This window comes from Clarias gariepinus, chromosome 15 (assembly GCF_024256425.1).
Source record: "Clarias gariepinus isolate MV-2021 ecotype Netherlands chromosome 15, CGAR_prim_01v2, whole genome shotgun sequence".
Taxonomy (NCBI): domain Eukaryota; kingdom Metazoa; phylum Chordata; class Actinopteri; order Siluriformes; family Clariidae; genus Clarias; species Clarias gariepinus.
The window spans coordinates 10,008,805-10,029,531 of NC_071114.1; the positions used below are offsets into that span (position 1 = coordinate 10,008,805).

General features: G+C 36.1%; 1 protein-coding gene across 1 annotated transcript; it reads left to right on the top strand.

Moving 5' to 3' along the window:
• The first annotated feature begins 1,814 nt into the window (after positions 1–1,814).
• Positions 1,815–17,110, top strand: nrtn (neurturin). The gene is made up of 3 exons (XM_053512647.1): positions 1,815–2,523; positions 12,578–12,848; positions 14,306–17,110. Exons 2-3 carry the CDS (start codon positions 12,605–12,607, stop codon positions 14,728–14,730), a joined length of 669 nt encoding a protein of 222 aa, XP_053368622.1. The 5' UTR covers positions 1,815–2,523; positions 12,578–12,604; the 3' UTR covers positions 14,731–17,110.
• Positions 17,111–20,727: the final 3,617 nt, after the last annotated feature.

The following is a 20,727-nucleotide window of genomic DNA, read 5'->3' on the forward strand; positions in this document are numbered from 1 at the left end:
CTCAGACGGTGTGTTTGGACTGCGGTTTACATTTGTCATGTCACTAACCTCTCTCCGTCAGAAAGCAAAGGGAAACCTTTAGTGATGGACGCAATCCCAGAAGAGAAATTTCAGCCTGGCTGCTGGGATTACATTTAGACCACACAAAAAAGTTTTCTTAGCCCCACATCCTATAGTGGACTCTTATTAACGCACACTTGCCAACAAAGAGGTCTGTAAAATCCCTGCCGGGTCTTGCTATTATCTTCTTGCATGAGCAAAATTTTTTTATACAAACTTAATGTTTAACATTTAATCTTGTTATGAAGCCTAATTAACATACATGTATGATTATGTTATATGTTTTAGAGGACCACTAAGGTGTAACACAGTCTTTCTCACAGCTGCCAGACATTATTGTAACAAGTTAATGTTAAGGTCATTATTACGAGAAAAAGAAAAAAAAAGTTGCTGCCAATGCACGAGTTAAACCCATGCCCTGAGTGTTTTTCCATCGCTCTATGGAAACCAAACAAATGCACTGATCCACATCTAAGTGACGTCTATAATTCCAAATCAGTCATAATTGCGTTTGGTTTCATCATCCACTTAAACACCTACATTCACTCAAACAGTCTTCATTTTGTCAAAAGAGAATTTAAAAAGTCGGTCTAATCCTGTTTGATTTCAGGAAGGTATGTTAATGATGCCTAATGGTGTGGTGCAGATAAGCTGGGCATTGAAGTTTAAATGATTGGATTAAAAAAACAATCCCAGTTACTATAAAACTACTAGCTTAAAGGAATATTTAAATTTAAATGTTTAAAGCTCATGCTTTTTTTTACACATAAGAATACAACTAAACAGAACAACTTCAAATTTTATTTTTAACAGATTTCAGAGTATGTTTAGCAAAATGATCATTTTTAAACTGTACACAACAATATAAGTCTAAAGCTTAATAAGGAAAGATAATTCCCAAACTTTAATTAATCTCTTAATTGAAATGAAAACCCATTACTTCCATACTAATGTTTGGAGTTCGCTTGGATCATCTTCCAAATTAAAGCTCTGAAATAATACCGTATAGAAATAAAAAAAATGAAGGATTTCTCTGCAAGACGAGGCAAAGTGTATTGCAATGCAAATTTGATTATGTACATGTACAAATCTTGTGACAAATAAGCAAGATGTTTTTTACTATCTCAAATAATTTTATTAACATTATTATTTACAATAAGGATAATTATGGTGTAGGTTTCCATTCCAACCAAGCGGGAACCAAGCACACCTCGTACTGACATCATTTGTTTAATAAAAATTAATGAAAACTCTACTGGGGGAAAAAAGTAATACTGAACTGTTTTTTCATATATAACCTTGTCACACTTGTTATAGTGAATCATTTATTGACATAAAAACACATATTAGGAATTGTTATTAAAATTGCAAATAATAAAGCAATGGTGTCCATAAACATCTGCAAAGCATTTTTTTTCCCGTGAAGAGATTATGTGAAATTTACTCTTACAGCAAAAATCTTTGTGACATTGTGTACAATATAAATAAATGTACATTATGAAAATATGCACAATTAGACATTGCAACCGGTCGGTGTCCTGGAATTAATAGATAGCGAGCAATCTATAATTAACTTTTGCCCTCCCTCCCTCCCTCCCAATTGCCCCAGAGGAGGAGCTTATTTATCCTGCATGTGTGTGTGCCGCTCACAACACTCCCCATCGTGTCCCCCCATTCTCCCTCCCTTCTCTTCTCCTGAACCATCCCTCTGCTGCAGAGCTCCAGCATTAAACCAGCACGAGAGTCATCTTCACACACCAGTCTGTTCACTACACAAGAAACTGGTCTGGTCATGCTGCAGATGGGAAATGATTACAACCTTGTTAGACGCCTAGTAGCAGCAGATTTGGGTTTTATTTTTTATTACTTTTTTAACCACTTGGAGAACATTTTTGAAAATTAACATAGGAGATTTGTCTGAGGGAAACAAGTGTGCTGCCTCCAGCTATTCCTTCATTTTAGTGAATCACTGCGAAGGAATTTTTTGTGGAATAAACAACTTTCCCAAGGCGCTTTATCTTTCAGCATTGTATTTCATGAGAGGCCTTGTAAGAAATGCTAATCTGAGCAAAATAACAAAAAAAAAATTTTTTTTTAATAATTTTTATAAATTGTATTATCACATCAACTTTTTGAAATCTACAGCTCAGTTATATTTCTGACTCTGAATGCGTAACGAGACCCTGGCAACAAGATGCGGATTTGGGGATGTTTTTTACGCACCCTGAACTCCTGGATGTCTGACGATCCTTTGAAGTTGAAAGAATGCTGCACTTTTGGGGGATAATGTTCTAGAGTCCTAGATGAAACCTGTGCAAGACAGCAATAAACAAGGGACGATATAACTACACTGTCTTTCACTGATTCAAGTCTAACAGCTGGAATATTGATTAATGACATTTTTACCCAGAGGTCACCATAAAACTTAGACAACCTGACAAGTCTGGATAAGCCGGGCAAACGGTAAGAGCATATCCTCTTTTGCCAATTAAGCTGGTGCTTAAGATGTCAGTTGCAGAAGAGAAAAAGCTTGTGAAATGAAAAATAAAAAAAACTGTACAAAAGAAGTATTATTAGAACGTCAAACTATACTGAAATAAATGTTTGTTTGTTTTTTAAATAAAATCCTTTTGGATTCATTACCACAAAGTTGCGTAATCTGGACGAACATGCCTAAGGTACAGTAGCCTTCTTTTTTTAAATATTTTTTATAATAAAAATAAAAAATATTTATATATTTCCCCCCACAAAAAATATTTTCTCATAAACTTGAATCACGGTGGTGCTAGATGTCAAACCTGTTGGATGTGTGGTTTGTCACTTTATTTCCTTATTCTATGATCAAATAGGTGGTAAAGATATAACTAGAACTCGTAATTAATTAAAAAGATTTTCCCATAACTTATCACGGAAAAAAATGCAGTTCAATATTTCAGTAAATTTAACAGATATAAATGGACATCTCTTTCAACCAGATATGGATGATAAATGATCTGTGTTTTCTTAGTGACTGAGCAGTGGCACTCTCACGCTTGCTCTCACATGTGGATATTCAAGGAAAGCCTTAGGTGTAAAACTCGTGACCTTGCATATCTATTTCTGTGAAAGCACAAATGACGTGTAATGTGGAACACAAGCAGAAAGAAAGACGCCCTGTGCAAAACCACCTACTGGGATTAGTAGTAATGTGGTAATGTGGTAAGTGTAGTAGTGGTGTGTAGTAGTGGTGTGCTTCTCAGAATATTCATGAGAGAACACTACTGTATGTGTATGTTACAGACATGTACATAAGACAGAAACCAACACCCTAAGGATTAAAAAGGTTTAAGGTCCTTCTCAATGCACCAAACCTTATCTCCTTAATCATTTATTGATGGATTATTAACAGGATTAAAGTATTATATTATGTTTACGCTATATTTTCAAACACACTCACCATGTTCTTAGGAACCACTGTTAATGCTGTTCACCCTGGTTAAGAGCTTATGTTAATGTTCACATCATGCATCAGGAATGGACCTTTACGGTGTTATTCACTGCTGTAGTAGCACATCTGCCTCACGGTTTGTCGTATTGTGTTTCCCGGGATTGTGTTTTGCTCACTAAGGTTGTAAAGACTGGCTATTTGAGAAACTGTATACTCTTTTTTAGCTCAGTCTACCTATTCTCATCTGTCATGGCGTTCTCACCCATGGCACCACCATCCATCCATGATCATGGTTAAAAATCTCTGCGATCACATTTTCAAACTATTTGATATGATCGTAAAATAAAGTGCAATGCTTGACCTCATGATTTTGTAGTTATGCATTGTGCCAATGCCACATGACGAAATCGATGGGTAATTGTATTAATGAGCATGTGTCTAATAAGGGGGCCTGGGTGTGTATATTAATGTATAATAATGACTGACTGCACTTGCAGTTTAAATGCCGCCTCTGTTGGTTTATAAAAGAAGAGATTTTTGTCCTAGTACTGAGGTGTAGAAATAAATACTGACTATATCCAGCCATTATGGAGCAACTCCTTCTGGCAGAACAAAGACGGACGGATTGAGAGATGAGATCATTGATAGCGTTCACGTCTTGCTGCTTTGACCACCTGGCCAAAGATAGCACGATGTGTATCTACAGCATGATGATCTGTTAAGTAGAATGTGTTGGCCCATTTTGTGTATTTATTTGACATGTACTTTATTACATTACATATATACAATGGGTTATAGTGATAATTATGGTTGTATATACAGTATGGAGTATACCTCATGGCTTATCCACAGGACTTATCCAGTAATGTGGTAATGTTTGAGATATAAGGTTGGATCATAAGCACTTGGTATATTATTAATATACTGTAAAACTAAAGTTACTGTTACAACTTAACCAAGTGCTACAGTTCTAATATTCCTCTACTGGGATGCTGGGTTAATTAAAAGAATTTGATGATTTCTTGATTATGTTGTATGCAGGTACCGTAAGTTTGTTTTCATTGTTACGCATTGAACTGATAACAGTGTGGGACTATGAAAACTTCCCTTTCTTACTCAAGGAGAGTAAAAACAAGTGATGTTCAACGCATTCACTGCATGAAAAGCCTCGGGATATACAAATAAAAAAACAAGGCTTACATAAAGGTATTTCTGACTCATGTTTGTCCCATTGACGTTGAATTCATGCAGTTCATAAATAATATATTAATGCACATTCACACGCTGTTGGACTTTCCTGTGTAAAAGCAGACACAATGACAGACTAAATATGACTAGATATAAACACGCAATATGGCAGCTGTGAAGGCAGGAGAGAAAAAAAACAAAACAAACAAGGGTTTTGAACTAAACATTCATTATATGGCCTGTAAACACTGGGAGACATTCCCTTCATTTGGCAGACATCTGTCTAGTGTCATTCACTTCCATACAGTGTTTGGCGAGCGAGCACGAACTTGATGATGAACACAGAACACAAGTCCAGCAGCGGCTAAAATACCAGAGCGTGAAATGATTGTTTCTCCTGAAAAATATAATAAATTCATTGTGCATGGCTTTGGAGGATCAGCATTAGTCTGGCCTGAGCTTATGAAGACACCTGGAATACTCAAGTGTTGCCCGGAGATTAATGCTGATTTTCTCGAACCTTGACAACTTAGTGTGTGAAGAAATCATTATTGATTCCCAGATCAGCATTTAACAGGAGTCACATGATGAAAAACAATCTAGGTGTGTCTATTGCACAACCTCTGGTGCAGATCTACGAGGAAGAACGAGGGTGTACGCGGGCTGCTATTCATACTATTTACGCTGATTACACAGCACAGGGAGAAACTGGGGATTAATCTGTCAGGTTAAAGCATCATGCTGTCACTCAACCAAAACATTTCAACCTGTAGACAATGTCTGAAAACTTCCTTTAATGTTTGGTCCACTTTGATGTTTATTCATTTTGATTAAGGATGAGGTCATAGTAGAAGAATGCTTTATGGATGATCTTTCATATCTGAGTAATAAGCTACCTCTGGGATAGCATAAATAGTTACAAAAGCTGACAAAATGTCAGATGTACTGTAATTTCACAAGACTACACTATGTCACGCTTATAAAATTGTAGTGAGCACAAATGGAGATATAAAGTCCATTCATTAGGATTGTTGTTTGAGGATAAATGTTAAGATTTTTCAGTTAAACTTCACTTAAATGGCATGTTTTTCATCAGAGGTGGATGGGGATTTATGTACATGGTTTGGGTTCTTTGACAATATCCAGGCATGTTAGTTTAATGTCATGCTATTTCAAGGTACTCCTTGGTCAGCAGACTTGTTGTCATATGAGGGGTTGTGGGAGAGACTACTCAATTAACCTATGATGCACCTGCACCACATCTTTTTTAAAATGCTTTAACTTTATCCACACCTACCCTTCACACCCATGTGAGCCTTCCCCAATCTACTGCCTTAAAATTAAAAGCATACAAATGCACAGGGTTGTCTTTGTATTCTGTAGCATTTCCTTTTACACAAGAGGCGCAATCATATTCCAAGCATGATAATACCCCGTGTGTAAACTGAGCTCCATGAAGACAAGGTTTGCCAAGGATGGTGTGAAAGAACTATGCTGCACAGAGCCCTGAGCTTAAACCCACTGAAAATCTTCAGAATAAACTGAAACACTGACCACATCCATCAGTCCCTGACATCGCTTATGCTCTTGTGCCACAAATGCGTTGCTTATTAGTGCATAAATGAGCACTATATTATCCATAGCTACACAACCAAAATCTAGTGAAGAGTCTTCAGCTTATTACAAGAATAAATGGGTCTATATCTGGAATGAGATGTTCAAAAAACAAACACACCACCATAACATTAATATCAACTGAATACCAGTGATTAAAATTTTATATATTAGGTAACCTGGTAAAAGAATAATTGGCACCTAAGCCCCATCTATGCTCATGGGGACCATCTGGCCCAATCCTACAGAAAAAGATAATATAGCACAAACTGTTCAAAAAAGTCACTGTAGGCCACAACAGAAAAGATATCAGAACACCCAGAGAGCGTTATAGCCTGCTGTAGAGTTCAAGGTTGTTGACCTGACTTTCAAATTTCTCAGATCCCAATCTAATCAAGCATCCATAGGATGAACAAGCCTGATTCATGGAGGCCCCACCCTGCAAACCACTGCACCCAAAAGATCTGCTGAATGTCAGACACCACAGAACACACCCAGAGGTCCTGTAGAGCCGAGCTGCAAGGGAACAGAGCTGCGTGGGTGCACTAGGAAAACCTAAAACTTAGGTACTTTTAATGTTAAAGGTTTTAAAATTATGGCTGATCAGTGTATAGATGAAACATTTGGCCATACATAAATAAACTTAATTAAAAAAAATGTATACAAACTTAAAACGAAAAATACTTGTCCACGGGTACTGTACATTTGCATTTTAAAAGATAAACGCCAAAGCAGCAGGCAGAGATATAAACTTACCCAAACTTATAAACTTATGTCATGCTGGCCAACTACTGTAAAAGCCTCAAAAAGTTCTTAGCAAGTATGTCACTCTCTGGTATGAAGCCCAGGAGATACACGCATGCACCACATGCTCTTCCCAACCAAAAAAAAAAAACTTTTCTACATTTCCACACTGAAAACTAAATTTCTAAACCCATTTATGCTCCAAAAGAAGACTTTTACTTTTAGTACTTCAAGTCTGCTTTTGGATGTAAAGCAGAGTTTGCACGTCGATAAAAGTAGAAAATTCAATATTTCACCATTTGAATGGTGTTCCAAGGAAGCATATGTTCATACAAGTACTGTATACACACTCATTCTGGGTGTGAGATGTGTATATTGTATTTATGCATGTGTGCATTTCGATGTCTATCATGTGCATGTGCGGCTGTTCATGCCTGATGAGCCACACAGAGTTTCTTGGAATTACACCTTTGATATTAGTTCCCAGGATGCTAGCCATTATGTCAATTTCCAGAATCTGACGTTCCAAATGATTGACAATGTAAACAGGACGGTCTTAACACAAAGCCTATAAAGCTTTAAATAGCTTTTACATCTCTTTGTGGTGTTTGTTCATGCATCTGAGCAAAAGTGTATGCTTGTAAGACACAGATTATTATATTAAATTTTTTGCTGATAACCAGAAATGTTTCAAATTGAAATTGAATTGTTGTCAAATTACCCCCTTATGGTCGAAGTTGTTTTCTAAGTTGTAACAAAATTGAGTATAGTATGCTATGCTGTGATAGAGGGGTTGATTTGGGAATACTACAGGACAGTTAATTACCAATTGTTTCTCTTGCATGAGAACCTTGCATTAAGGAAATCTAGTTCTAAATGTCTTATTGTACCTGTCTTTGTATTTTTAAGAACCCACTCCACTAAAGAATTTGTTTTATTTTTAGTCTTGTTTTCTATCTTCCATAAATACATATAACATTCACGCTTGTTTTGTAATGGAATGAAGGTATAAGTTAGTTGGAAGTGGGCGCCTTTTCAAAAGAACACTGTAAACAATTACATGTTTCCTAATAAAGGAAAAAGGCAGCTATGTGTAGGATTTATGGAGAGAGAATAACCTGGACCACATTTCCGGTGGAGCTTTTGAAACAAAGAAACTTCTCTACGAATGAAGAACAAGGCCGATTAGTCAGATAATTGTTTAGACAAGAATGAAGGAGCAAAGAGCCAAGCATGAAAAATTATACACAGGGAGACGCCACGGTCAAGTGGACATTTTAAAAATAACAGTATGAAATACTTATTTTGAATGGAAAATACTGAGAATGAAAAAAAGTTATTAATGATAAATTTTAAACACATGATCATATTTTTGTAACTCTCCTATTAGAAGTCGATATTTTGCAATTTTTTAAGATTATGTTTATCGAATGAAACTACAGTATATTATCAGGTCTATATTTTTGGACATAACCAAGGTGCTATAAGGCAGCACTGTGGCTTAGTGGTACCCGGGTTCAAATCCTACCTTGGGTCTGTGTGCATGTAGTTTGCATGGTGCCCCCCTGCCCCTTGCGTGATGGGTTAACTCTGCGTACTCCAGTTTCCTCCCATAGTCCAAAGACTTGGAGATTGGGTTAATCACAGTGTATGAATGAGCATGTAGGGTGTACCCCGCCTCGTGGGATAGGCTCCAGGCCCTTCGTGACCCTGTATACAGAATAAAGTAATAGAAAAGAGAAGATAGAGCGTTTGTCTGGCCTATACACTTGATACTGCATAATAAGTAGTGAAAGAGCTGTTTAGGTCCATTATCATTTCAGCTAGGTACGTCCCGTGAATTACTTTTAGTCACTCACTGATTTTTATACCATTTATCCTGTACAGGGTGACAGAACTTGGGGTACTAGGGAGGGTACAGGGTACCAATTCATCAAAGCTACCAACTTCTACACATATTCACTACGGGCAATTCAGTAACATTGATTAGTTATTTAAATTGCATGTCTTTTCACCATACAAGGAAATCCACCATGTGAGGCGGTACTCAAAACCTTTACTCCGGAGGTGCAGTCCTAACCTATCGAACAGTCAAGTTCTCAGAGAAACAGCTGTCAACACCAGACTGGTGTTGACAGCTGTTTCTCTGAGAACTTGACTGTTCGATAGTTCAGGACTGGAATTTCCTACAAGTCTATCTGAGTCTCCAATAACTACCTGGACTCCATATTAACATCAATTAACATTAACTGTTATACTGAACTGCCTGCCACCTAACACACAGTATGAATGCAGATCAATTCCTGCTCTCTGTTTCACCCAAATGAGGATGGGTTTCCTGTTGAGTCTGGTTCCTCTAAAGGTTTCTTCCTACTACCATCTCAGCGAGTTTTTCCTTGCCACTATCGCCCTCGGCTCGCTCACCAGGGACTATCTGACCATTTTGATTCATGCTTTGGGACAATGCCAATTGTTAAAAGCGCTATACAAATAAAATTGAATTGAATTGAATATATATATATATATATAATATCTTTGCATAGTTGCACCTGCTTAGTTGGACAGGGCCACATCCCAGTAAATTTACTGAATTATGCAGATCTCATTTTTACAGTGCTTAAAACATCCTTCATTTCTCATTCTATTTGTGCACTTTGTTTACAATTTGTTTTCAATTAGTTTTTTAGGTGCTTTAGGATACAACCATGCTTTGTCTTACATTGCCTCTATTGCAGAACAAGATCTACTTTATCAAAATGCATAAAATAGTGGGATTTGTGACTGTCCACAAGTCAGAGAAATGATGATAAATATCCATGTAAAAGCTTAAGAAAAAAATAATAAATTAAACAAAAAATATAGTCCCTTTGTGGCTTAGTTGTTAGCACTGTCATCTTGCATTCTAGACTGTCTTCTAGATTTATTTCCCACCTCTGTGTGCATGGAGTTTGCATGTTGTCCCCGTGCTTGGTGGGTTTTCTACCACAATCCAAAGACATGCAAATTAGGTTAATTGGCTTTCTAAATTATCCAGAGTGTGTATATATGTGTGCCCTCCAATGAATTGACACCCTGTCCAGGGTGTACCCCACCTTATGCCCTAAGTCTCCTGGGATAGGTCCCAGAATCCCCCCCCCCCCCCGCCCCTTTATACAGGATTAAACAGTACAGACGATGAGTGAGTTAGTGTAGTGCCAAATAATCAAAGTGCTACACTCTATACCTCTATACCTGAGTGTGAAGAAGCTTGAATGAAAGTCAACAACACAGAGCCCTTGGGTCTCTCCTTGAAAAGAGTTGAATGCTCCTCTGAGGAGAGAGAAGAGACCTTGCCACTGGTGGAGCAGTTCAATCATCTATTCAAAAGTGATGAAAAGGATTATTTATAATAGTTGGGTTGGTTAACTCAAGGAATCCCTCAGAAGGTCTTGGAATCTGTAGCCATGACTGAAGAAGTTTCCGCTGACCTTTTAAGCTTCTTGCCATGATCAATGAATAAACAATCTTTTACGGTAGTCTCTATAAATGAGATATTGTACACTGAGACAGGAACTATTCATATTTTTAAGAAACACCTGATCATTTTACCATTCAAATGTTCTTGGCCATAATCCTGGAAACGTCTAATGGCTTATTTATTTCACATTGCATGAAGTGCTTTTCTGTTGACACTCCCGTCAAGGCATCAAGTACACTGAGCTCCAAAGTGCACTTAAAAAATTTAAAAGCAACTTTTACAGCCCTCCACAGTGACATTTTAGACAGATCAAATTTCTAGTGCAAGCTTAAATTCATAAAATAAACCCCAAAAATTTTAGGATGTCAACAATCACTGCATGATGAATGAATCTTTAACTTTATATAGGGAATGAAATGATCTTCACAGGAGCCTCAAACACCTTAAACCAGAAGTCACTATTCATAAGACTATAAAATAACAATACGTGTAAGCCATTTCAAGCATGGAACTCAAAATCTTGGCTTCTTCTTGTCTTCCATGCTCCTCTACATAGTTAGGAACCAAATGCTAATTGAAGTCAATGTACAGTAGGGAAAAAAAAGTCTGGAAATGTACTTTAAAAAGTTGTTGGTCAGGAGAAATCCTCCACTGCGAGATTATTTTTCCGGATTTACAGAACTGCTTTGCATCCAAGTGTCTCTAGTCTCTCTCTTTCCAACGAGAATTAATTCCAAACACATCGTAAACACTCACTTTTCACATGAATTTGCAATATTAGAAAATAACCACAGAATTTAACAATGCTTTCTGGCAATGTTCTTTGTCCCTTGATGATGTTTGAAGTGAACAATTATTATAAGATAATACATCATAGATATATAGAAAAGGCTTATAAATCTATGGAAAAAATACCCATAAGGCTAGATAACCAAGGCACCACAGAGTGCACTAACTGGGTAGATTAATGAAATAACCAAACAAATACACTTTTCATATGTGTGTTGGCAAACCCCCAAAAGAGGATCCTATGACCAATGTAACATCACCATGATAGTTTATCCAGACCCTTTGCTGTTTTTCCAGTTTCACCTCCACATGCAATTTAAAAAACATAGCACAACAATAAATAAGAGCATGGAGGTATTGAATGTTTAGGGTAGTTCTCATGTTGATTGAGGGACATCGCCCACAACTGTGAGTATTAAATGACAAGGATAGTTCAGAAGTGAGGTAAAATATCCCTGGATATGCAAACCACTCGTGATAACATCTGTGAATGAAATTGCTGAAGGACAAAGCTGTCCACAGGAAACCCCTTTTCACAGCAGGCAAAATACTCTGGTGCACAGGCAATTTGTTTGGTATCCAGCATGGGCAAGTACAGTATTTGCTGTGTTTCCCTGAAAGTGTGTGAGAGTGAGCAAAAGATGATGAAGCAATTTGTATGCTTCCGGAGCTTTTGTTCTCAGAGGAGTTAGAACATTGGTTTACACAGTTATCAAAGAGGTTTTATTTACTCCTGAGTTCTTAGAGTTTTTATTGGCTTTGTCTGAAACCTTTATTATCGCCGTTGTGATGATTTTACCTGTTAATCAGGCTATTCATTTAAAATAGAATTATACAACTGTAAGTTTAGACTATGTAATCTGATTGGATGAGATTCATTCCCTGAGTGCTGATAAATATCATAACATTACTGGGATATTGTTTGGAACAAAGCATTATACACCCTACAAAGTGCACTAGCTGATATTCTAAAGCGGAATAAGTGGAAATATAAATATAATCGTGTATGTTTCTCAGGACTCTCTGCCACCTCCACAGTTTCATTCTTTTGACTATAGTACTGGTTAAAAATTATATATATATATATATATATATATATATATATATATATATATATATATATATATATATATATATATATAATAAAAATACTTCCACTTTTATGTACACTAACTGCCAGTTGCCAGCCCTGCCAGTTGGGGTTAGTTAGTTCTGCCAGTCGTCAAAGGATATGTGTTGGCGGAACATGTTTCACACACAGACCTTTATACACCTTTGTTTTGTTTTGTTTCTTGCAGAGTGCCAATGCGCTTAGTCATTTTAAGATGAAGTTATGGAAGTGTGTCGCCATCGTCTTGATGCTCTGTGGTGCTGCACTCTCCGTCTTACTCTCTAGGATGCTGATTTCCTCCAAAGCACATGGTCTTCCTCATTTTGAGCATTCATCTTCTTTATTATCCTCACCATCATCAGCATCATCAATGTCTTCAAATCACTCCTCACCTGGGACCAGGGGAAAGTTGCGGAGGGTCAGGTCAGCAAATGAGGACAACTCTGTCATCTCTGAATGTAAGAAACAGTCTTTTCTATTTCTGTATGCTGCAAGAATACAATCTACTTTCTGGTTTAATTTAGTAAAGGCTTCATATATAAATTTATTGATTGATTTAGAAGCTCAGTGGCTCTAGCAAATCAAATACAATAATACAACAATGCAGTAATTGAATAATGCAAGAGGTTAAGAGGTCAAAGAGAAAGCATGGATTAATTTGAATTCTTCTTATACAGAAGATGAAACATAAATTGATTTGTTGCATTTTCATATGAATGGTTTGAAAACAAGAAATAAAACTAATGCATCCCCTGATCAATTGCTTTTAACAATAACAATAAGGTAACAAAGGAATTCATGTGTAACGATACAAACAGACACAAACACACACAGTCAGCAGAGATGAATTTGTGAGACTACCGAGTCATTTGATTAAAAGAAGGATCAGAGAATTACTCGTGCTAAGCAGGTCAGCGAGGGCTCACCGCGCTTTTTAGCCACCTGGCTTTAAATTCTAGTACTTGGCACAAGAGTAATGACTTCAAGATTTAAAAAAATTATTTTATACAATGTAAACCAGCTTCTTAATATACAGCAACAGATTCATCCTCTGACTAAGTGAAAGAGCTGAATATTTTAGATGTAGCAGTAGACCAGATACCAATGCACTTTATGTAAATATTGATTTTTAGGCAATACACTTACAGTACATTGTCATAATCATAAATGGACATTTATTGAAAAGTTTTCATTTCATGCTCTGAACCCCAGGCCCTGGTTGATGTTCTGGTTATGTTATTATTTTTTTATTATTATTATTTTTTGGACATATTACTGAAATTTCTGTAGCTTAACATCCAGTTCGGTCACCATGGAGCGCTGGTCTTCTTTCACCTCACCAGCTATGGTTTTATCTATAGTTCAAATAAGTGCTCACTATAGTAAAATGCTACGAATTTAGGTTAAGCATTAGTATTAACTTATCTTCTTAGCATTAGCCTAACTTGAACGGACCTTTTATCATCTCGCTAGCTAACAATAAGCCATGTCTCATATTCTGATTGTTTTAATGCAAATGTATAATTTGTAAAATACCAAATACCATTTTCATCCTGTATGAGCAAGCAAAGGGAGGTAGGCATGCCAGAGATGAGGAACATGTGAAATGAGTGAAAATTATATCCTTAAACATTACTTTAGTTTTAGTTGTTAGTGTTTGTTAAAGAAACTTGCTCTTCAAAATCTTCAATTATGACTAGCATGCTAGCATTAGCATTTAAGATCAGCAGTTAGCATTTGTTCTGTTTTTTTGTTTGTTTGTTTTTTTGCTTGCTTGCTTGTGTTAAGAAGGAAGATGTGAAACTAAAAATTATTTTAGACTTTTTTCCCACTTTTAATAAAACTGCATAGTTACTGTATTTTGACCTGAGCAGAACATTTGAGCTCACTGCACCTCCTTCTGTCCTATTTCCAGTCATGCACATATTCCAGAGTTTCACGGAAGGCGAGTTGAAGCAGATCATCCGCACATTGGTGAAGAGGAAGGCCCAAAGGGATGCTAAACTGGGCAAAAGAACTAAGCGGGCTAAAAAGGGTACCAAGCCATGTTCACTGACAGACAAGGAGGTGACAGTAAGCCAACTCGGCCTGGGCTACGTCAGTGATGAAGTTATCCTTTTCCGGTACTGCAGTGGCAAATGCGTGGCCAGCCGTCGCAACTATGACTTGGCACTGGCAAAGCTGAAGGGGCAGCGTTTGTTGACCAGAGAGAGCACGGACAGGGCTCGGCACAGCCCGTGCTGCCGGCCAACGGAATATGAAGAGATTACCTTCCTGGACAACCACAGTCAGTACCACACCATCTATGAGGTTTCTGCTCTGAAGTGTGCTTGTGTATGACATCAATTACATGGAAAATGCAGATTCTTCTTCTTTACTTAAAGACATAAGAAGAAGTTTGTAAGAAGTGCAAAAAAAACTAAACAAAAAAAAGAATATAACATAGAAAACAAGTCATGACAGTTCCGGGGAAAACAAAAAAGGAAAGAGTGCAGGCTATAAACAAGGAGGCTGTGAGTGATTTGTAGAGTACAGCCTTACCATTTGGGGTGGATAATATGAAATCAGGCTTTTAATGATGCAGTCTATGTTTTTTCCCCCCTTCTCCATGACAGACAAACAGGCATTGGAATCTGCTCAGCCTGAAAAGTCCTATTTTTTAAGTTAAAAACTGTGTTAAAAATATACTCGTGTATCTTGCCCTTTCACGCAAATCTACCATCACATTCCCCATACACACACTTTGCAAGGTTTTGATGCAAAAAGTTGTTTGAAAAGTTGCTTAAACCTTAGTACTGTTAACTCTAGCACCACCTTTAATTTAAAATATACTACATCGAAAAACTGACAAAAAAAGGAATCAAAGTTCAGAAAAATTCATTTAAGTTTGGTGTCACTGGGTAAGAGAGAACACAATCTAGCCCATGAAGTTTGTAAAATCATGTAGCCCTCAAGACAAACCAATCCATGGTGTGGATGGATGTTGGTGTTTCACAACATGTATCATTTAATTGTTGATAACCTATGATTTACTGGTAAAGGCACCCTGATGGGTGTCTCCTGATCGAAATGATAAAGAGCATAAAAGATGATTTATCAGAGGTCTGTTTCACCAAAAACAGGAACTCACATGAACGTAGTGTCTCTGCATGGCTTCATGTCGATTTATGTATGAGACATCAATAAGCTTTCTCAAAGATAATACCATGCTGTCATATCAAATTAAATTTTAACAATCCAGGCCTCACTTAAGCTGTTTTTATCAGACACATCTGATCACATCACTTTTCAGAGGAAATATTCCTTAGGGGAAAATGTGGTTCATCAACATTTGCAAAAACAACTCACACAGACTAGTCTCAACACAATACGAACGCTATCTCGTTTTCTTGGGAAAAAAATTAAAGTGTTCCATAAATCAGACTTTTTGCACAAATGAGATAACAGATGGTTTAGAGATATTTCTTTCACACCCTGTGCATGATTTGAGAAAACACAAATTCTTACTGAATCAAAGGTAAAAATATGGGAGGGAGTAAATTGAGGCACTGTTATGTAAGTTTTAAATTCCAACCCGCTTGCAGAATTAGATCCGATTGCTGCATTTGACTGCAAAATCAGTCGAGGAGCAGGTGTCCTGTTAAGACTGTGACAGGAGGATTGTGTCTGAGATAGCCTCACCAAATCCATTCCATTTTCGTAAATCCTATAACAGACTACTCTAATCCACTTAGTGCCTTTCGAAGAGACTCGGACAAACACTGAATGCTGAAGTGGACAAAACAGTAGGTCATTTCATTACCAAAAGTATATTCTGTTTACTTAGTGGAGTTATTTGTTAGCACCTCATATTTATTTAAGTTAGATGCATTGTTCCATCTATAGTAAAATCATTAAAACAGTGCTTGTATAGTGTCTATATACCTCAGTATAATCACTTGAACTTCTATCCCCGGGTCTAACTACAACGCAAGATAATTCCATCCAGAAATATCACCACCTCAGGCAGACTGATATTAAGCTGCAAGAACCTCAAAGCACATTAGTCTACACAAGTCTGATTTTAACATAACATTTTAAATAATAAATGTAGCTAATGAGTATATTAGTATTTAATAAATTTAATGACCTGAAAAAAAAGAAAATTCCGACCACCCTGTACCAACTACATTATTGAACTAGATTCTAAGCAGGCAGGGTGTTATGCTAAATGCCACCAGGATTTTCTTTCTGGTATTTATAGATTATTCCCAACCCTGTGCATTAAACCAGATATCAGGATACTGGTGAATTTTGTGCATGCAGCATGATAAAATATAACTAAGGCACAGCAAATATTCTATTCTTTTTTTTTTAACGTTCACTGGATGTACTGATTGAAACACTTCCTATTCTGACACTTTTATGTTTTACTTTCCTCAAACCAAAATGTATTATTTAAGCTGATATTATGGGTGTATTATAAAACACAACCTATCACCACAGATACAGCCGCTTTGCCCGGGCTTTGTTGGAACTGGTCGACCAACTACAATAAACATTGATGCAATGCATCTGTATAAAGGTTTATATATATATATATATATTTATTACAGAGTAAGTTATGGTTTATTTATTTACATACTGTAGCATCACAGACAAAACAGGAGCATTTATTTATTGAATGTATTGGTGCCAAAGTCTCATGCATTATGTTCTTATCACAGTTTAATAAACTGTACAAGCTTTAAAACATGCCTTGCATTGGTTTATTTATTTCACACAGTTAAAGTAATGCATTTCACATTTCATCAATATAAGAAGGTGCACAGGAAGCAAAACTCAATAAAAAAAATTAATGAATTCAACTAGGTGGTGCAGTGGTTAGCACTGGAGTTTGCCTTGCACCTCCAGGGTCCAGGTTCAATATCTTGGCAGAAAGCAGTACAGATAAATGATTGAGTGAGTGAGTGAGTTAATTTAACTAGTCAATTTCCTCCCACAGTCCAAAGACATGCAGATGAGGCAAACACCCAATCCAGTGTTTAGCCCACCCTGTGCCCAGAGTTCCCTGGAATAGGTTCCAGGCCTTCTGTCACCTAAACAGGATAAGCTGTATAGAGAATATGTGCGTAAGTGAGCGAGGGAACTAATTTTTTATGTTGTACATCACATTACATTTATTCATTTTGTGCAGTGGCTAACATGAACGATAAAGTGTAGCCCAACCTTAGAGCTGTTAAAGATGATGAATGCGTTAAAATCACATTTTCATCAAAAAACGGTCATTTGGAGTGTTCATCCTTATAAATGACATGCCATATTGTACATTCTGCACATTCACATTCTACACATTCTGTTTAACTTATGTGTTTTATTTATACATTTTATATTTTTCAGCCTCTGTGAATTGTTTGTAAACTTAACTCATATTTAAAAAAAAATTTAATTTACATTTTTCTTGGTGCCATTTTTTTATTGCCTATTGCAGTAATATCCATCTATCTTACTGTCTTTCCACTTTACCCTATAGGTCATGAACAGTCATATAATCAATTTACTGGATATTATACTGCATATGGTCATACGTGTGACAAATAAAATTATAATTTTGAAATTGTTAAATGATAAAAAAAAATATTTTTCTTTAAGAGAGCACCTTATGGTATACATATTTCTTAATCAATCAAAATGTAAAATGGTAAAAAAACAACAACAAAAATAAAGTTATGTATGGTGTCCTGTAATACCTAACAGGACACCAAAAAAGGAAAAAAACAATATACTGTAGCTACGTATCAGAAAACACTCACTAAAGAGTAGATAGAGTGATACAAGAGCGATCAGAGTTCTTTGTCTATGGCATTTTGAGTTCTTTAAGCAGCTTTGAAAGCTGAGTCTACATACCTACCTCTTGAAAATGTATACTTTCATTCATTATTTATACTTCTAAGGACTTTGAACTTTTAGTCCATTTCCTTTAAAGGAGATTTATTTTAGGACTACTTCTCAACTCCACTGTATTTATGCAACACCTCATTACTTTATTCAGGCATAATGTTTTGAAGTCTAAGTGACCTGTCGGTAAAAAGCTCTAAATCACCAACTTAATTTTTATGTCAGCATGCCTGTGTAATTGTTTGAATGTTTTAAACATGAACAAATTATCAGTGTGAGTTCCAATGACTAATTTTTTTAAATGAATTCTGAGCCATGGATGTTCTACAAATCTCTTGATCTCTTTCCAGGGACTTTCTTCACCTATGTGCTTTGATAGTAAATTGCACTTTTGCACAGCGGTCACTTCCGTATTCTTTTGCTCGATTATCATTTCCAACTCCAAATTAATTTATTAAAATAAAATCAGTAATTAGAAACCAGCCATGAAAAAAAGATTTAAACATTTCCTACTTCCCCAAAATCCTTAAGAGAGTAAATAGTAGGCAGATGTCAAGAAAGTCACAAGACCAGTTTATCATCAAGATGTGTGACGATTTCTGTCAAAGCAGAACTTTTGGCAGTTTTTCGATTTTCTAGAGCATTTACTGTATATGTATGTCTACCTCATGATAAGAAGAAAAATATCAGCCATGATGTTTTTATAAAAGCCTTAGAAAAGCTATTGGTATTAAAAAGTTACAGTTATTTATACAAATGTGCAAAATTGCTTTAAACAATTTACAAATTTCTGAAATAGTAGTCTTTGATTAACATAGTGTCTAATCACAAACACCAACTAACTAAACTAATATGCTGATGGTGGAGGGGTTGATGAATTGACCACAGGGCCTTTGAAAATCATTGCGACAATAATAAATTCCACTTTATACCAGAATATTTTTGAGACAAAATGTGAGGCCATCTGCTCACCACCGGGTCATGTAACAGGAAGATGATTCCAAACACACAAGCAAATCACCGTCTGAATGACTAAGGCGGAAAAAGAAAATGAAAGGACCTGGAAGTCCAGACTTTAACCTCACTGAACTGCTGCCGAAGGATCTTAAGAGAACTGTGCAGAAACTAAAGCCCTCAAACATCAATGAACCAAAGCGATGTTGTAAAAAAAAAAAAAGATATTTGAGACACTGAGTGAACTCCTACAAAAAATGTTGCTACATCTTACTGAATTATAGGATGTTACAGTACATAAACAACTATTTTTTAATTGTATCTTTAGGCACTTGACAGCCTATATTGTAAAACATTTGTTTTTATTAAAAATATATGTACAAATTAAACCAAAACCTTCCATTTGAGCCCTTTTTACATGCTACTCTTTAAAACTGAATGATTGCATTATAATTGATGTATATAATATTAACATTTTTAAATATAATAGTGTCATTCTACATATTTGCCCTTTAATATCCAACAACCAGCCCAACAGTTTATTTAATTTGCTTATCAACAGGTAACGTTGCAGATGCTCAAATGCTCATAAAATCCTTGCAGAGTATTGAGATTTTTCCCTCATACCATAATTAAATACATACTATTCCTAATAATGTTTGTGCATCACCTGCTTAATGTTTAACAATTTTAAAAGCAATTGCATTTGTACAAAGAAAGCAAAATAATTGTGACAACTCAGCAGGAACATTAGCCAGTCTTTAGCTTCAACATCCACACACCTCCCCCTGTTCTACCTACAGTGGAAGCGATCCAAATCAGCGAATTCAGAAAACTACTTTGACTTGTATATATCACTTTATCTCCACTACACAAACATCATCTATCACTGTCTCCCAGTGTCCTCATTTGTTTATTTTTACATTCAGACATTACGTGTGAATTTACAGGGCTATGGAGAAGACAGTGCACCTCTTTAGGGAAGCTAGTAAGACTAAACATGTGTAAGACTTTTGTTTCCTTTTTTAAAAAAAAAGAAGAAAAAAAGAAACAGCAGCAGCCAGACAACATTACACTAATCTCCACAGGGCAGCTCATTTTAGTGCTCTATTTATTTTAGAAGTTTTGAAATCACTATTTGTTAAAATCCCTGTAGTAGTTTTTGTTTTTTAATAATTAATAAATAAAAAATGCTAAATAATAAACTGGCTATAGTCTAAGAATTTGACTAAGCTTACACCCTGAATGTGAAGGAACTTAACGTGCTTTAAGTATGAAATAAAACACACTGAGGCTTAATGTTTCAGAAAAATTATCACAGTGGTACAGAACGTGACCACTACAAAATCTTTTACAGTATTTTGTATCTTCAATACAAATTGATTAATACATGAATTAATGCTCAATTTCTATTTAATTAAAGAACAAGGCATCATATTTTTTACTCATTTATAGTTATATTTAATGCATTGGAAACAAATTTGTTTCTGTTTGTCCTGACATTAT

What these genes read in the sequence shown, in the direction of transcription:
- nrtn (XM_053512647.1), top strand. Translation starts at nt 12,605, where the DNA reads ATGAAGTTATGGAAGTGTGTCGCCATCGTCTTGATGCTCTGTGGTGCT. An exon ending in CAACTCTGTCATCTCTGAAT is followed by an intron (nt 12,849 to 14,305) that starts GTAAGAAACAGT and finishes TCCTATTTCCAG; the next exon opens with TCATGCACATATTCCAGAGT.